General features: G+C 34.0%; 1 protein-coding gene across 2 annotated transcripts in view; it reads left to right on the forward strand.

Moving 5' to 3' along the window:
• Positions 1-11,803, forward strand: part of DGKB (diacylglycerol kinase beta) — a 362,852-nt gene extending 351,049 nt beyond the window's left edge. For both annotated transcript variants that reach the window (XM_040593354.1, XM_040593355.1), the window contains 2 exons: positions 127-187; positions 10,283-11,803. In XM_040593354.1, coding sequence (XP_040449288.1) covers positions 127-187; positions 10,283-10,390 — 169 coding nt within the window. In that variant the 3' untranslated portion in view covers positions 10,391-11,803. The remainder of the gene's footprint in view (positions 1-126; positions 188-10,282) is intronic.
• Positions 11,804-12,354: the final 551 nt, after the last annotated feature.

The following is a 12,354-nucleotide window of genomic DNA, read 5'->3' on the forward strand; positions in this document are numbered from 1 at the left end:
TACGTAGAAGCTTAGGGATAAATCAGGTTTATATTTGTGTGCCATCACATATATGCCTCCTTAATAAATATATTTATCAATGTTGTCCATTTACTGTTTCTTATACTATGAAATATATCCCTTTAGGACCAGCAAGTCTCTGCCTATGCAGATAGATGGGGAACCTTGGATGCAAACTCCTTGCACGGTAAGGGTACTGTTATCTCTGGGAAGAAAGCTCAGCAAAAAAAAAAGAAAAAAAGATTAGGAACCTTTTATCAATGAGTAAAAAAAATTGCAGTAGACAGAAAAATAAACTGATTTATTTACTTCCACTTCTTTTTTAGTGATAGAGAATCTTTTGGTTTAAAAGACAACCATTGTCATCAGCATTGACTCAATTTACTTAAGAACGTTTTCACATAGTTACTATATAGTTCAACACTCACTGCATTTTCAGTTTGTGCTGTTTTTTCCCACAGGTTCGGATGGAATAAAAAAGCATTTATTTCAAAAATTTGTAAAAGACGCAAAGGGTGCAGTCCCAGCAACCCTTTATCCAATGTGATCACTTATTTATGATGTTTTATAAGATTTCTTGTCATTATTGCTGAGGAAAAGCCAATGTTGGTTTTGATGCTGAAATGTATAAAGTAACTAATTATTATGTAAAAGTTTAGGAAGATTTTCCATTGTGCTTTTGAGAGTTCATATCAAGGAGGTTTTATTTAAAGCTCAAGTCTTGACTGCTGATTGAATTATACAGTGGAATTAATATTTCAAAAATCCTTACAGTTTAAAGGAGAAATGAAGGAAATTACATAGTCTTTTGTTTCAGTGCTCACACATATGAAGTGAGAGCAGGCAAACAGCAATTAGGATAGGATAGGATAGGATAGGATAGGATAGGATAGGATAGGATAGGATAGGATAGGATAGGATAGGATAGGATAGGATAGGATAGGATAGGATAGGATAGGATAGGATAGGATAGGATAGGATAGGATAGGGAGGAGCTTGCTCAGAGAAGGTTCTTTGTTTAATTGTTTACAGGCAAGACAAGAAAGGTATATCTCTAAGAACTCTCAATTTTCATCTCTCTCTGAGCATTTGGAGAAGACGTTGAAGAAATTTAAGCTCCTTATTGTAGAATTTAGTCTTAGTGACATGTTTTAATAGACAATTTTACTAATTTTGTTTCCATAAAGAAGACCTGTGTTCTTAAGTAGGTGAATAGCTGTAGCCGTTCAGCTTGTAAGTGTGACCAAACAGTAATGTGACAAGGAAAAAAATCCTACTACAGATGGGAGTAATTCTCCAAACCAGGATACTGGATCACTTTCATGAGCTTTATGTCTGTAGTAGAATTAAAAGCTATACAAAAAAGTAAAAGGGAGCACTTTTAGTAAGGTGCTAACAGGTGTGGCAGCTGATAATGTATGGGTAAGGATGACAGAAAAGGGTTATGATAGTTCATGTTTACTAGATACATCATGAATTACAGCTGAACAGCAGGGAGAGTGCCTGAACTCTAATTCTCTATAGTAAGTGCTTACATGCTGCAGTGACAGGAGAACCATGTGAACACACACTGTGTGAAGGCAGAACAGTGGGAATTTTATGAGATTTATTCCAGGAAACCTTTTGGAGTTAAGAGATATCATTATCTTTACCTCTTCTACAGTGATGGCTCAGCGCAGAGCAACAGTACTGAACTCAGCAGTTAGTTGTTCAAGAAAAAGATGTAATTTTTCAGTTGCCAAATTACAGAAGAGAACTTATGGAAGGATGCTGGCAATAACATGTGCTTCTTTTGTCTTGATTGCTTGCTCTGTGCAAAATCCCTGCTATCTGATTGATAATGTTAGCAGAAGCTGCCTGCACAATTGAGGGAAAATCTGGAAAAAGAGACAGTTCTTACATTTAAATTACTGCCTTGAGGAAACAGTAAATTATTACTGATAATTACTGCTGTCCAGTTTAAGTACCATTTTAAAGGAGATAGAAATTGTATATAATTCTCTGAGGAACCCATCCTTTCTACTATGCCATTGTTAAGAGAATATACTTTGTATTACATAAGAAAACCATACTGTTGAATATATTTATTTCTTCTGAGAAGAAAATACATGAACTATTTGTCTATACTACTGCACCTTTATGAAATTAGATATAGAATTATTATTTTATTTTGTATTACTCATTTTTCATGATTTTTTTTTCTTCTTTGCTATGGATCTTAATGTATTTCTTGCAATTGCTCCTTGCAATATTGTACATGTATCCCAATCTGTTTTCTACATTTTACAAAGGAAAAAACATGTATGGTCCAACCTCTTCCCTCCCCACCAGTTCTAACTACACTAGAGGGTTTTTTCTCTGAAGTCCTCTGCAAAGTAGCTAGGAATTCCTCCTGAGACAATGACGAAGGTGGCCATTAACTTTCTCTCAACAGAAGTTTAAGATTTGGTTTTTGAGTGTTTGCTTCACAGGGGTCTTTGAAAGCCAAAGTGGTTTTGATCACGTAAGTATTGGGATGATATCTCAGTGATGTGTATCCAAAAGCAGAGTCTGAAAGAAACCCATAAAATCTAAATAAAATCTTTTGTGTATCCAGCTATGTAGCCAGTTACTTGAACCTGCAAGAGCTCAAATTCCAGAAAAAGAAGTATGAGAAAGCCAAAGTAAGAATCATGAGGGTTTTGTCTTCTTTAGAGACAAAACTGTGGTTTTCTCCCAGAATTACTTGAAAGCAAATGATTATTGACCAGTTTTCAAATGGACAAAGATGTGATGATCAGATAAAGAAATTAATTAGTTTAGTTTCTTAGGAAACATAAGAGTTTTCCTTTTTTTTCTCCTCTTAGGCAATTTCTTTCCCTAGCTTTTACATGGAATGAAACCTATATAAAGATGCTGACACTCTTCTACCATGCACTGAGACATGAGGGGACATTCACATGCTACCTCTTGTTAGGTAGGACACGTTATAGGATACTGAGAGAAGGCACTAATTAGTTTACTACCTATATTGTTTCAGGGACAGAAGCTACTGTCGTGCTTTGATATATCATCTCACTAGTTCTAGGGGAAAGACCCCTGCACTTTGTTCTATTGCACAGATTATGTACATCAGTTAGACAGAGCAGCTGAGCCTCAGGATTTTAGTTCTTCAGTATTACAGCCAGAAAGCTATTGTTGAAATAAGACTGCTGTCTCTCCTTTTCCAACTGTCCTTTAGAAAGTTGAAATAACATGTTATATTTGGTATGGTAATCTCAGAAGCTTCAGTGTATTTTGAGTTGAGTAGTTTTAGGGACTGACCTACAAATATTACAGAGACTAAAGTCAGCAGGTATTGAATCAACCCTCGCCCAAGGTACAAGTGGTAAAGCTCAGAAGTCCTTTTTTCTTTCTGCTTCAGATTTTTATACAAATAAGAGTATTTTTCAAATTATTTTTAAAGAAATCAAATTCAACCTGATCAAAAATTTGCTATTCCATTATGCATATTAAGGAAAACAAGTTCTGTGTCAAATCCCTGTTACATATAGGATGAAGACTACACATGCAGGCTAGGAAAATTATTTCCTGTTGAAGGAATCAACAAGTTTATCTTTGCTAATTCTCTTTTCTGACTGTAAGAAGTTTTATGCAAATAGCATGAGTTGCTGACAACTGTTCCTTCTCATACATATAAAGACCATATTCTCCCAAAATGACAGTGTGGGCTCTGAGAAAATATTGTAGGACACAATAGATAATGCACTCATTCCCCAGAAGCTGTGATCTGTGATTTTTTAATTCCTGTGATCAGTTTGAGTACTGAATAAATTGTGTACTACTTTTAGCGTCTTTCATGATTTTCTATTACTCATGTACCTAGCATCCCTAGACAAGAGCAAGAATGCCTTCCTGTAGGTTCCATGCATACTTAAAAATGTGAGTGGCTGGGTTTAAAAATCTGTCATCCAGAATCATTCAGTATGTTGAACACATGCAGACTGCAGTGTCGGGCAAAGTCGCTCTGCTCTAGTATAATAAGATATAGAATCTGAGCATCAAGTTGTATTCTTTTCACTGTTTTTATAGAGGAGTGTTTAGGAAAAGGAAAGATGATAATGTTATGTTAAACATCTTGTCTGATTAGCTGAAGAGGAAATTCTATCAGAGCTCTCCCAGACAAACATAGCAACATGAAAGATATCTATCGTTTCACCTGATCTCCAAACAGGTCATTAATAGTAATGAAACTTCAAAGACTCTCAAGTTAATTCAATAAACTTCTAGCTTTAGCCATCAGGATTTTATTTTTTTTAAAAAAAAAAAGTCATCTTTCAATTTAGCTACATAAATTATTAGCGTTGTTTTGAAAAAAATCCATAAAAACATTCCATCTTAATTAGAAATAACTGCATTTTCAGTTCTTTCATCTATTCCTGACTTGCTTGGCATCATATCTGGGTGTCAGGCTGCTAACATTAGATTAAAAGACAGAAATGTCTGTAGAAAGTGCAAGAACACTTCCAAAATGAAGGAACGAAAATGAAAATCCATAGTCAGAGCTGACCCTAATGGATTACAAGAAACACAGTTTCACAGACATCTGAAACACAGAATATTTTTGAATTATTTACTGATAAGAAAATTTGTAATAAGCCATTTAATAATTAAACTCAAAAATAATATTTCAAAATATTATAATTTGAATGCAACTTAAAAATAAGTTTGAAATGAATGCTTTCTCTCTGGCTTTTCTTTTCATCCCCAGAGATATGATGAGCCTGAGCACAGAGGTTTCATTGAAGTCCTACCTGCGTAGTTAAATCCAGAGAGAAACAAGAACTAAAACCAAACCAAAACAAAAAAGTTTTTACTAATAAATGCTATACAGCAGAGCTGGGTGAGAAAACTAAAAGAGAGTCACAAATTTGCCTTTATGTAGAACCATTGGCTCCACAGACTGCATGAAGAAGCTGCAGCTGTATTCTAGACTATGTAAAATATCTTCTTTCCGTGTCACTGAATGTATTAATAATTTCTTATCGGTTGTTTTATAATGGGAGAATTTAAAATTTTGTGTCTGCTTCTTTAGAGCAAAGCTCAACTGGGACCTAGATATGGTGGCTGATTTTCATAGAACATTAGACAATTATTACATAATTAACCCATAAATGGAAGTCAATTACTAGGAAAAGTTTTTGGTGTTACACTAAAATGCTACATTTTTCCCCCTTTTGAGTAACAATGTGGATACATTTCTGTTTCAAGGTCAGAATGATTTAATGAGTTTCTAACACATTATTTTGCAGCTGAGCATTTTTTTTTCATGCTCACAGGTACACTGCACGTTAATTAGTTTTGTTTACCTATGCATATTTTTCCGTAATTTCACAACAGTAGTTTTTGTAATTGACAAAGCAATTTACTGCATGTGTGCTTTCTGCACCTCAGACAAATACTCTAACATGTAATGCACCTTTCTTTCCAGATTGTTAAGAAAAGAATTAGTTGTGACTAATTGCCAATTAATTTGCAGTGGTTTTAGGGAAGAAGGGGGAAAAACAATTGCATCCACTAATTAAAATTTAAAATACTCCAAAGTGTCATCTTTAGGTGTCTGTGGAATGCATAATTTCCATTTTAGTTCTGCACTGGATCTGTAACAACCCTGAGCTTGACAGCTCTATTAATTTAAAACCTCAGTGATACCTATTAGTACAAAACAGGAAAAAAATGCCATTAATCATTTATTTTAATTTTGCAGCTCTGTCATTTTCTCTGTATGTTTAAAAATTATGATGACACCGTAATGTTTTCCAATCTACCTGTGTGAAGGGGAAACGGATCATACTACTTAGGAGAGAGACTAGAGTATATTATTAGAGCTTAATTAATGCCAAACTGATTAGATTTGATTGCACTTTGCACAATAATATTGTTAAGAAATTTATTTAAAAGATGTGTTGCATAACGCTGTACGTAAAACAACTAAGTCTAGAACTGAAGAGATTTTAACCAAAATGCCACATAACACATCACACACTAATTTTGTTTAGCATTGCCTACATTCTATAGGTCTTATTCATATCATGATACCCAATGCAGCTTTTGATCACCTTCAGGAAGATAAAGGTACTTGGTACTCCTGTGACCTGTAGTTGTTGCATCCTTTCATTTCCTGTAAGGGGAGCAGCATATAGACATCTAGACTGTGGGAAAACCCTCATACCCTCAAAACTACCAACATCCAAACCCTGATGATAGCATGGAAAAAAGTGACCACAACCTAACAGATCCAACTTGATAAGTTTTTTCTATCAGTTTTGTTCCTCTGTCCTTAAAATATTTTTTTAACATTAATTGAAATATTATAAACACAGGTGATTACCTCTGTTTCCAGTTTTCTATTGTCATTTAACGTTGTAGTTAATACCTGTATTTATAGTACCACGTTCTGTGTTAAAAATAAATATTTAGGCATTCTGTGAAGTCAGGAACAAGGAGGTAACCAGCACATACGGTAGAAAAAGGAACATGAAAGCAAAACTGACTGAAAGATGTAGTCATCACACTAAAATTATTGGGTTTCAGTGCATTTCATTTAGCGGATGCATTGCATTAGTGTGGCTTCAAGGCATATTTTGAAACTCTGACCTGCTCCTGAAACAAATAAATGTCTGGTTTATGCATTTATAAATAACTTTAGTATCACAAATTCAGTCTCCTTTATCAGAAAATTTGCTATCAACAAATAGGGAGCAATTAAAATATCTTCTTTTAAGAATTATGCTCTTTTTTAATTAGATCTGGTGCTCTTTCCCGTGAATACATCACTGGACACATTTTCTAATACTGGAAAGGTGACTTTGAAATTGCAAATGCAGTATATTTCTACTAAACCTATTTATTACATATACCGGCCCTTTAAATTTCTGTGATCATGAATTCATAGAATAAAATATTGCTCCAGTGAGTAAATGAGAGTTTTGCCATTGGCTTCAACAGTTTAAGTTTAGCCTGCAATGTTGAGTATCAGGCTTACAATAAAAATCTATGGAATCTTAGCAATTCACATGGTTATTTAGTTTCCCCTTAAATAGAATTTTGTTATTTCCTCATTTTGCCTATTTTTAAATATAAATGTATGCCAAATAAGCCAAATAGAAGGGTTTTTTCCCCAGCAGAACTTCAGGCACTCCTCTAATTTAGGTTTTAAATGTCATCCATATTTTCTGTAAGATATTATATATTTTCAATTAAACTGATAAGTGATCTCAGAAATTATTTTCCAGAATTCCATAGCATTTTGCATGAATATGTTTGTCAGGGTATCATCAGTTTCTAAAAATATGTGTGGATAGGGTTTGAACTTTCAGAATTTTTCTCTGAGCAATGTCTTCTTTTCGTGTGTTTTGTAAATCACAGATTCACCTAGGAAAAATGAGAATCAAAAAAATAATGTTTTATTTAAAGCTTTTGTGATTGTGCTTCTACTAAAAAACCCCATAAGGTTGCTTGTCACATGAAAGAGAAACTGAATGGTAAAAGTTACTCTTTAGACACCCCATGTACATGCACACAGGATCTATATACAGCCATAAGTATCATTTTTTTACCGAACTAAAATCTGGTTGCTTGGAATTAAAGGTTTTTATCTTGTTTGGGTTTTGGAGGTTTCTTTTGTCTATTTCAGTCTGCCATACAGCACTTTCAGTGTTCAGTCCTACTTTGACCAACAGCATTATTTCTCTTTTTGACACCCTTAGTGCTGCTTCCCATCTCAAAGCGTGTGCTGTCACTTGTCACCCAGATTCACAGCACCAGTTCTGGCAGTGCTGCCAGTGTGAAGACAGAAGCAGAAGTGAGAGTCCAGGGCAGAAATGCAGTGCCTGAAAGTCTAGGGAAAGACAAAATTAGCCTATTTCAGGCAAAGTAGTGCAATAGTCCAGCATGTATGATAAACATTCTGATTTTTTTATCACCCAAAGATAAGATATTTTAATGTGGGTTGGGTTTTTTTCAGTAGGAAAACAAGGAATGAATGGTTATCATTGTTAACCAATGCAGTGTTAACATACACTACTATGTACAAGTAAAAAAAAATATTTTATGTTTACACTTTATTTTTGTATTTTCAGAATGTAAAATACATTTTACACCAGTGGAATCATGCCAATTTATAATAGTTGGAAATATGTCTTGGAGAAATGCATATAGGACTCCATCCCCATGCACATGAGTGCTTAATCATGTTCAGGCATCTTAGCTGATCTCAGCTGATAGGATGCAACATACTGAAGAGGTCATGGTCTCAAAAACAGATGGCTCAAGCCAAAAAAGAACATTAAAAATTATAAACATTTTCTCAATATGTAGTTGCACTCATCCTCGGCAGCACTGAACAACCCCAATCCAACATGCACAATCTGTATGGGGTCTCAGCATTACCTCACCTCTTCATACTAAAGCCATTTTTTGAGCCTTGTTCTTTTATTCACTTTAAGATGGAACTACTATGATTTACTTCTGAAAGGAAACTCTGAGCCCATTCCTACTGCCACATCATGGCCTGATCTTGCAATAAGCTGAACCCTTAAAACTGACAAAAAATTCACTCACAGCAGTTGCAGATTGCTTCATGTATTGATCCTTAGGATCAGGTTGATATCATCACTATTCCTGAGCCCCAGGATATGTCTTATGAAGCATGTGAAAGTTGCAAAAACCCTTGAGGCGATTTTCCAGGGCCAGATCATCAGCTGATACAAAGTGACATCAATGGAATAATGCCAATTTACCCCAGCTACAGATTTGGCTTCCTAAGTGATGCCTGAAGCAGAACTTCTTGTGAGAAAATATGTTGATGCCAATCTTTGAAAGAGAGAGTTATTATCCCTGTGGAATTCATCTAGGTGTCCAAAAAAACCCATATGTTAAATGTTATACTAATGAGGAATGTTGACAAAAAGAGGTCATGTATGAAATTTGAGACTAATGAACTAAGGTGGCATGGAAATGAGCATTTAAAGAGTAAAGTGAAGGCTCTAATAGAGTTAAACGCACCCACTCATTCTGTTGAGTTTTTTATGTTGCTGTCTCCTTATATTGTAAAGTAAATTTCCACCCCAAGAAATCTCCTGATCTATATTTTAATGAGCCTTTCCACGTGACATACATTTTTTGTTTCATTACTATTAGTGAATGACAAGTGAAGGATATTCATTTTAACTTGAAAATGTCAGGTATGCACTTTAAGAGATATATTTTTCCAGTTTTTAATGAGGTGGTGTTTCTTTTTTGAAAGAAATACCTATCTCTGATGTGGGTACTATGCAGGTGACAACTGATATTTAATAAGTGATGGTTCTTGTATTAGTCGTAGTTCACTAAAGAAAATGTCTCGGATTGCTTTTGAAAAACTCTTAGCGTCACTAGCCCAAAGGCAAGATGTGACCTTTTTATTACATAATGAGAATCATTTATTATCTTACAATGTATCTTAAAGTCACAGACAAAATGCCACTTTGATAATTGCTTTCAATTAGCTTTGAGCATAGCATACATTCATAAAATGTCTTCTCTAATTTAGACTTGAATTAGAGAAAATTGCAGACATAATCTACTTTAAGGTTGTCTCATTTAAGGTGATTCGTACTTTGATATGAAAGAAATCAAAACGGGTGGCTTTACAGCAGTCTTACAAAGTGTTTTAAATAGTCTTCAATATTCGAGTATATTCACAATTAATTAACAAATTAGAATGCTAGTTAATCTTTTTTGACTTTTTTTTGTGTATTAACTTTTGACTTTTGTTCATAATAGTTATTTTTAAATTAAGCAGTGCCCTGTGTTAAAAGAAAAGTACAGCTTGATTAGGTGTATAAATAAAGCACACAAAGACATAGTTTATATTCTAATAGGCAACAGTTTAGTCTGTCAGCAAGCATGTCCCTTCCAACTTTTAAATTCCTATACATCTTGTAGATATGTAAAATATTTAACAGCAAGCAAGAAATCCCACACTCAAAAAGTAAGATCACATATTGGCATGTATTTTATTGCATATGATTTTAAATATTGCTTTAGTGTATAATTTAAAGTATTTGTGGAAGCAGTGATTACACATAGATTGGTTTACTGCAATGTAATATCATTCATAAAAAATACAGGTATTTTCCTTTCATCTTTGATGAAATGAAGGAGGTTTGGTAGTCGCATACAACAATAATTCAGGCATCTCAGATGCTTGGAATTGAACTAGTTCAATGGATAATTCTGTTTTTCTTCTTTCTTCCCCCAGATAAAAATTACTCACAAGAACCAAGCCCCCATGTTGATGGGACCTCCTCCAAAAACCGGTCTTTTCTCTTCTATCATCAAAAGAACAAGGAATCACAGCAAGGAATAAGCCTATGTAGTTTAGTTTTTAGAAAACCAATTAGCTTTGTTGGGCTTTGGAATATTTATGCTGGAAATCTTTCAAGAATTTTAGAATATCTTCTACTTGCAAAATCATGGATTTTGGTTTAAAAGTCTCCATAACTGAGCTAATGTAAAACTATGCTACTAGAAAAAAAATATTGTCACAGTTTTGTAGGCATTTTTGCATGATGAAAGCAGATTTTACATAAAGTGATACAGCATATTTTTTGTTGCATGCGTTACCATTTACTAATCTGTGGGCTAATTCTGCCATGGAATATGGGAAAAGAATGCCATGGGTAATTTGATTTTCTCACTTTTCCATTTCAGTTTTTTCTACTACAATGATCATATGTCACAGGTTCAATAGTATCTCTTGAATCAAACATCTTCACATCAATAGCCAATTAAACTGGTTTCAGAGTAAAGTTTATTACAGGTCTTATTCACCTGTACTTTTACTTTATCATTTATTTCTACCCTGAGAATATTTTTATTCAGTTAAACATTAAAACCTTATCTCTTATTCTGGTAACTCCTATGTATGCGAGTAACTGTACCTGCTGAAAACATTTAATAATGTGTGCAGTGTTTAAATGATCGTGATTACTCTTGTGTAAGTTTTTGCAGGATCTGAAGTCAATGCAAAACTTTTGAGCAAAAACTATATGGCTAAGGAGATCATGCTAAAAGTGAAGATAATAATAATTGCAAAACTAGCCATCAGTGTTGTTTGTTGCAACACTAGAATTATTTTAATGAGCAATACATCTCTGTAACATGGCAAACTTTAAATCATTCTGCATATTGACCGATAGCATAGTGCGTATGCACACAAATAACCAAAGCTCATGCCTAATAAAGTGCATTTTCCACCAAAGATTTAGTAAAGGATGCTTCAGAGAAATGGGTTAATGCATAATTAATCAAGCTCACTGGAGTAGACTCACTGTCGAAAATTTACAGTTCTTTTCATTACATTGGCAATGTCCAGACAAATGCTGGGGTAGGAAAAAGCATTAAATTAATTCCAGGTAAATGCTTACTTTCCATTTGGTTTATAAGTTAATAGACATAGAAATGTACTCTAAATATCGGAAATCTGAACATATTCAATTTTATTTATTATAAATTAGTATTTATAAATGTATGCCATCTATAGTTTACTCATGTTCTAAATTAATCTCTTAAGAAAAGGATAAACTGTTATTTGTTCCTCTTTTGTAGTCTGTTGTCTGGAATCTTGTTATCAATTTTGGGGAGGCAGTTGCTCAGGTTTTTACTTTCTTAGCCCTCTGAGAGACTTTAGCCCTCTGAGAGACTTCCTAACAGCTTAGAAATCATAATACAGGGATTTGTCTGAGGTTTGCACAGCACTGTCTAATGTTGAAGGGAAGTCCAAGAAAAGCAACATTTTCAGTCTTGCATATAAACAGTCTCAATAAAAACTTTTTATGCAGTCTTAACATTGTTCTTTGTTCAGAGTGAGCTGCTTCTCAGCTCTGCATGACTTAGTTTCTCAGATTTCATCAAAAGACCCAAACAAGTAAAAGAAGAAACTTTGCTTGAAATGCATGATATCCCATTTTTATCTAGACTTTAAAATGTTAATGATTTATTAAATCTATTTTTCTATTGATTCGTACATTAAAACATTAGTACTTCATCATTCTGTAGTGCACGGTACTGTGCATGTATTTAAATAAAGTTACTATCATTTGTTCCTCAGTACAAGAATTCAGCAGAGTCTTAATTTATATAATAGACACTACAATAACAGTCAGTATATAGTTGGTAAGGATTATGTCTTTGAAATATACAGTCTGTGTTCTGTAAACATTAGGAGGTAAATACCAATTAACATTATGTTCAGCATTAGGTAGAAAAATTTAAGGGCAATTATTTGCTAAAATTAAGATCTTGTAATTCCCCATTCTCGGGTCCAGTGGT

The sequence above is a fragment of the Falco naumanni genome, chromosome 4 (genome assembly GCF_017639655.2).
Source record: "Falco naumanni isolate bFalNau1 chromosome 4, bFalNau1.pat, whole genome shotgun sequence".
Taxonomy (NCBI): domain Eukaryota; kingdom Metazoa; phylum Chordata; class Aves; order Falconiformes; family Falconidae; genus Falco; species Falco naumanni.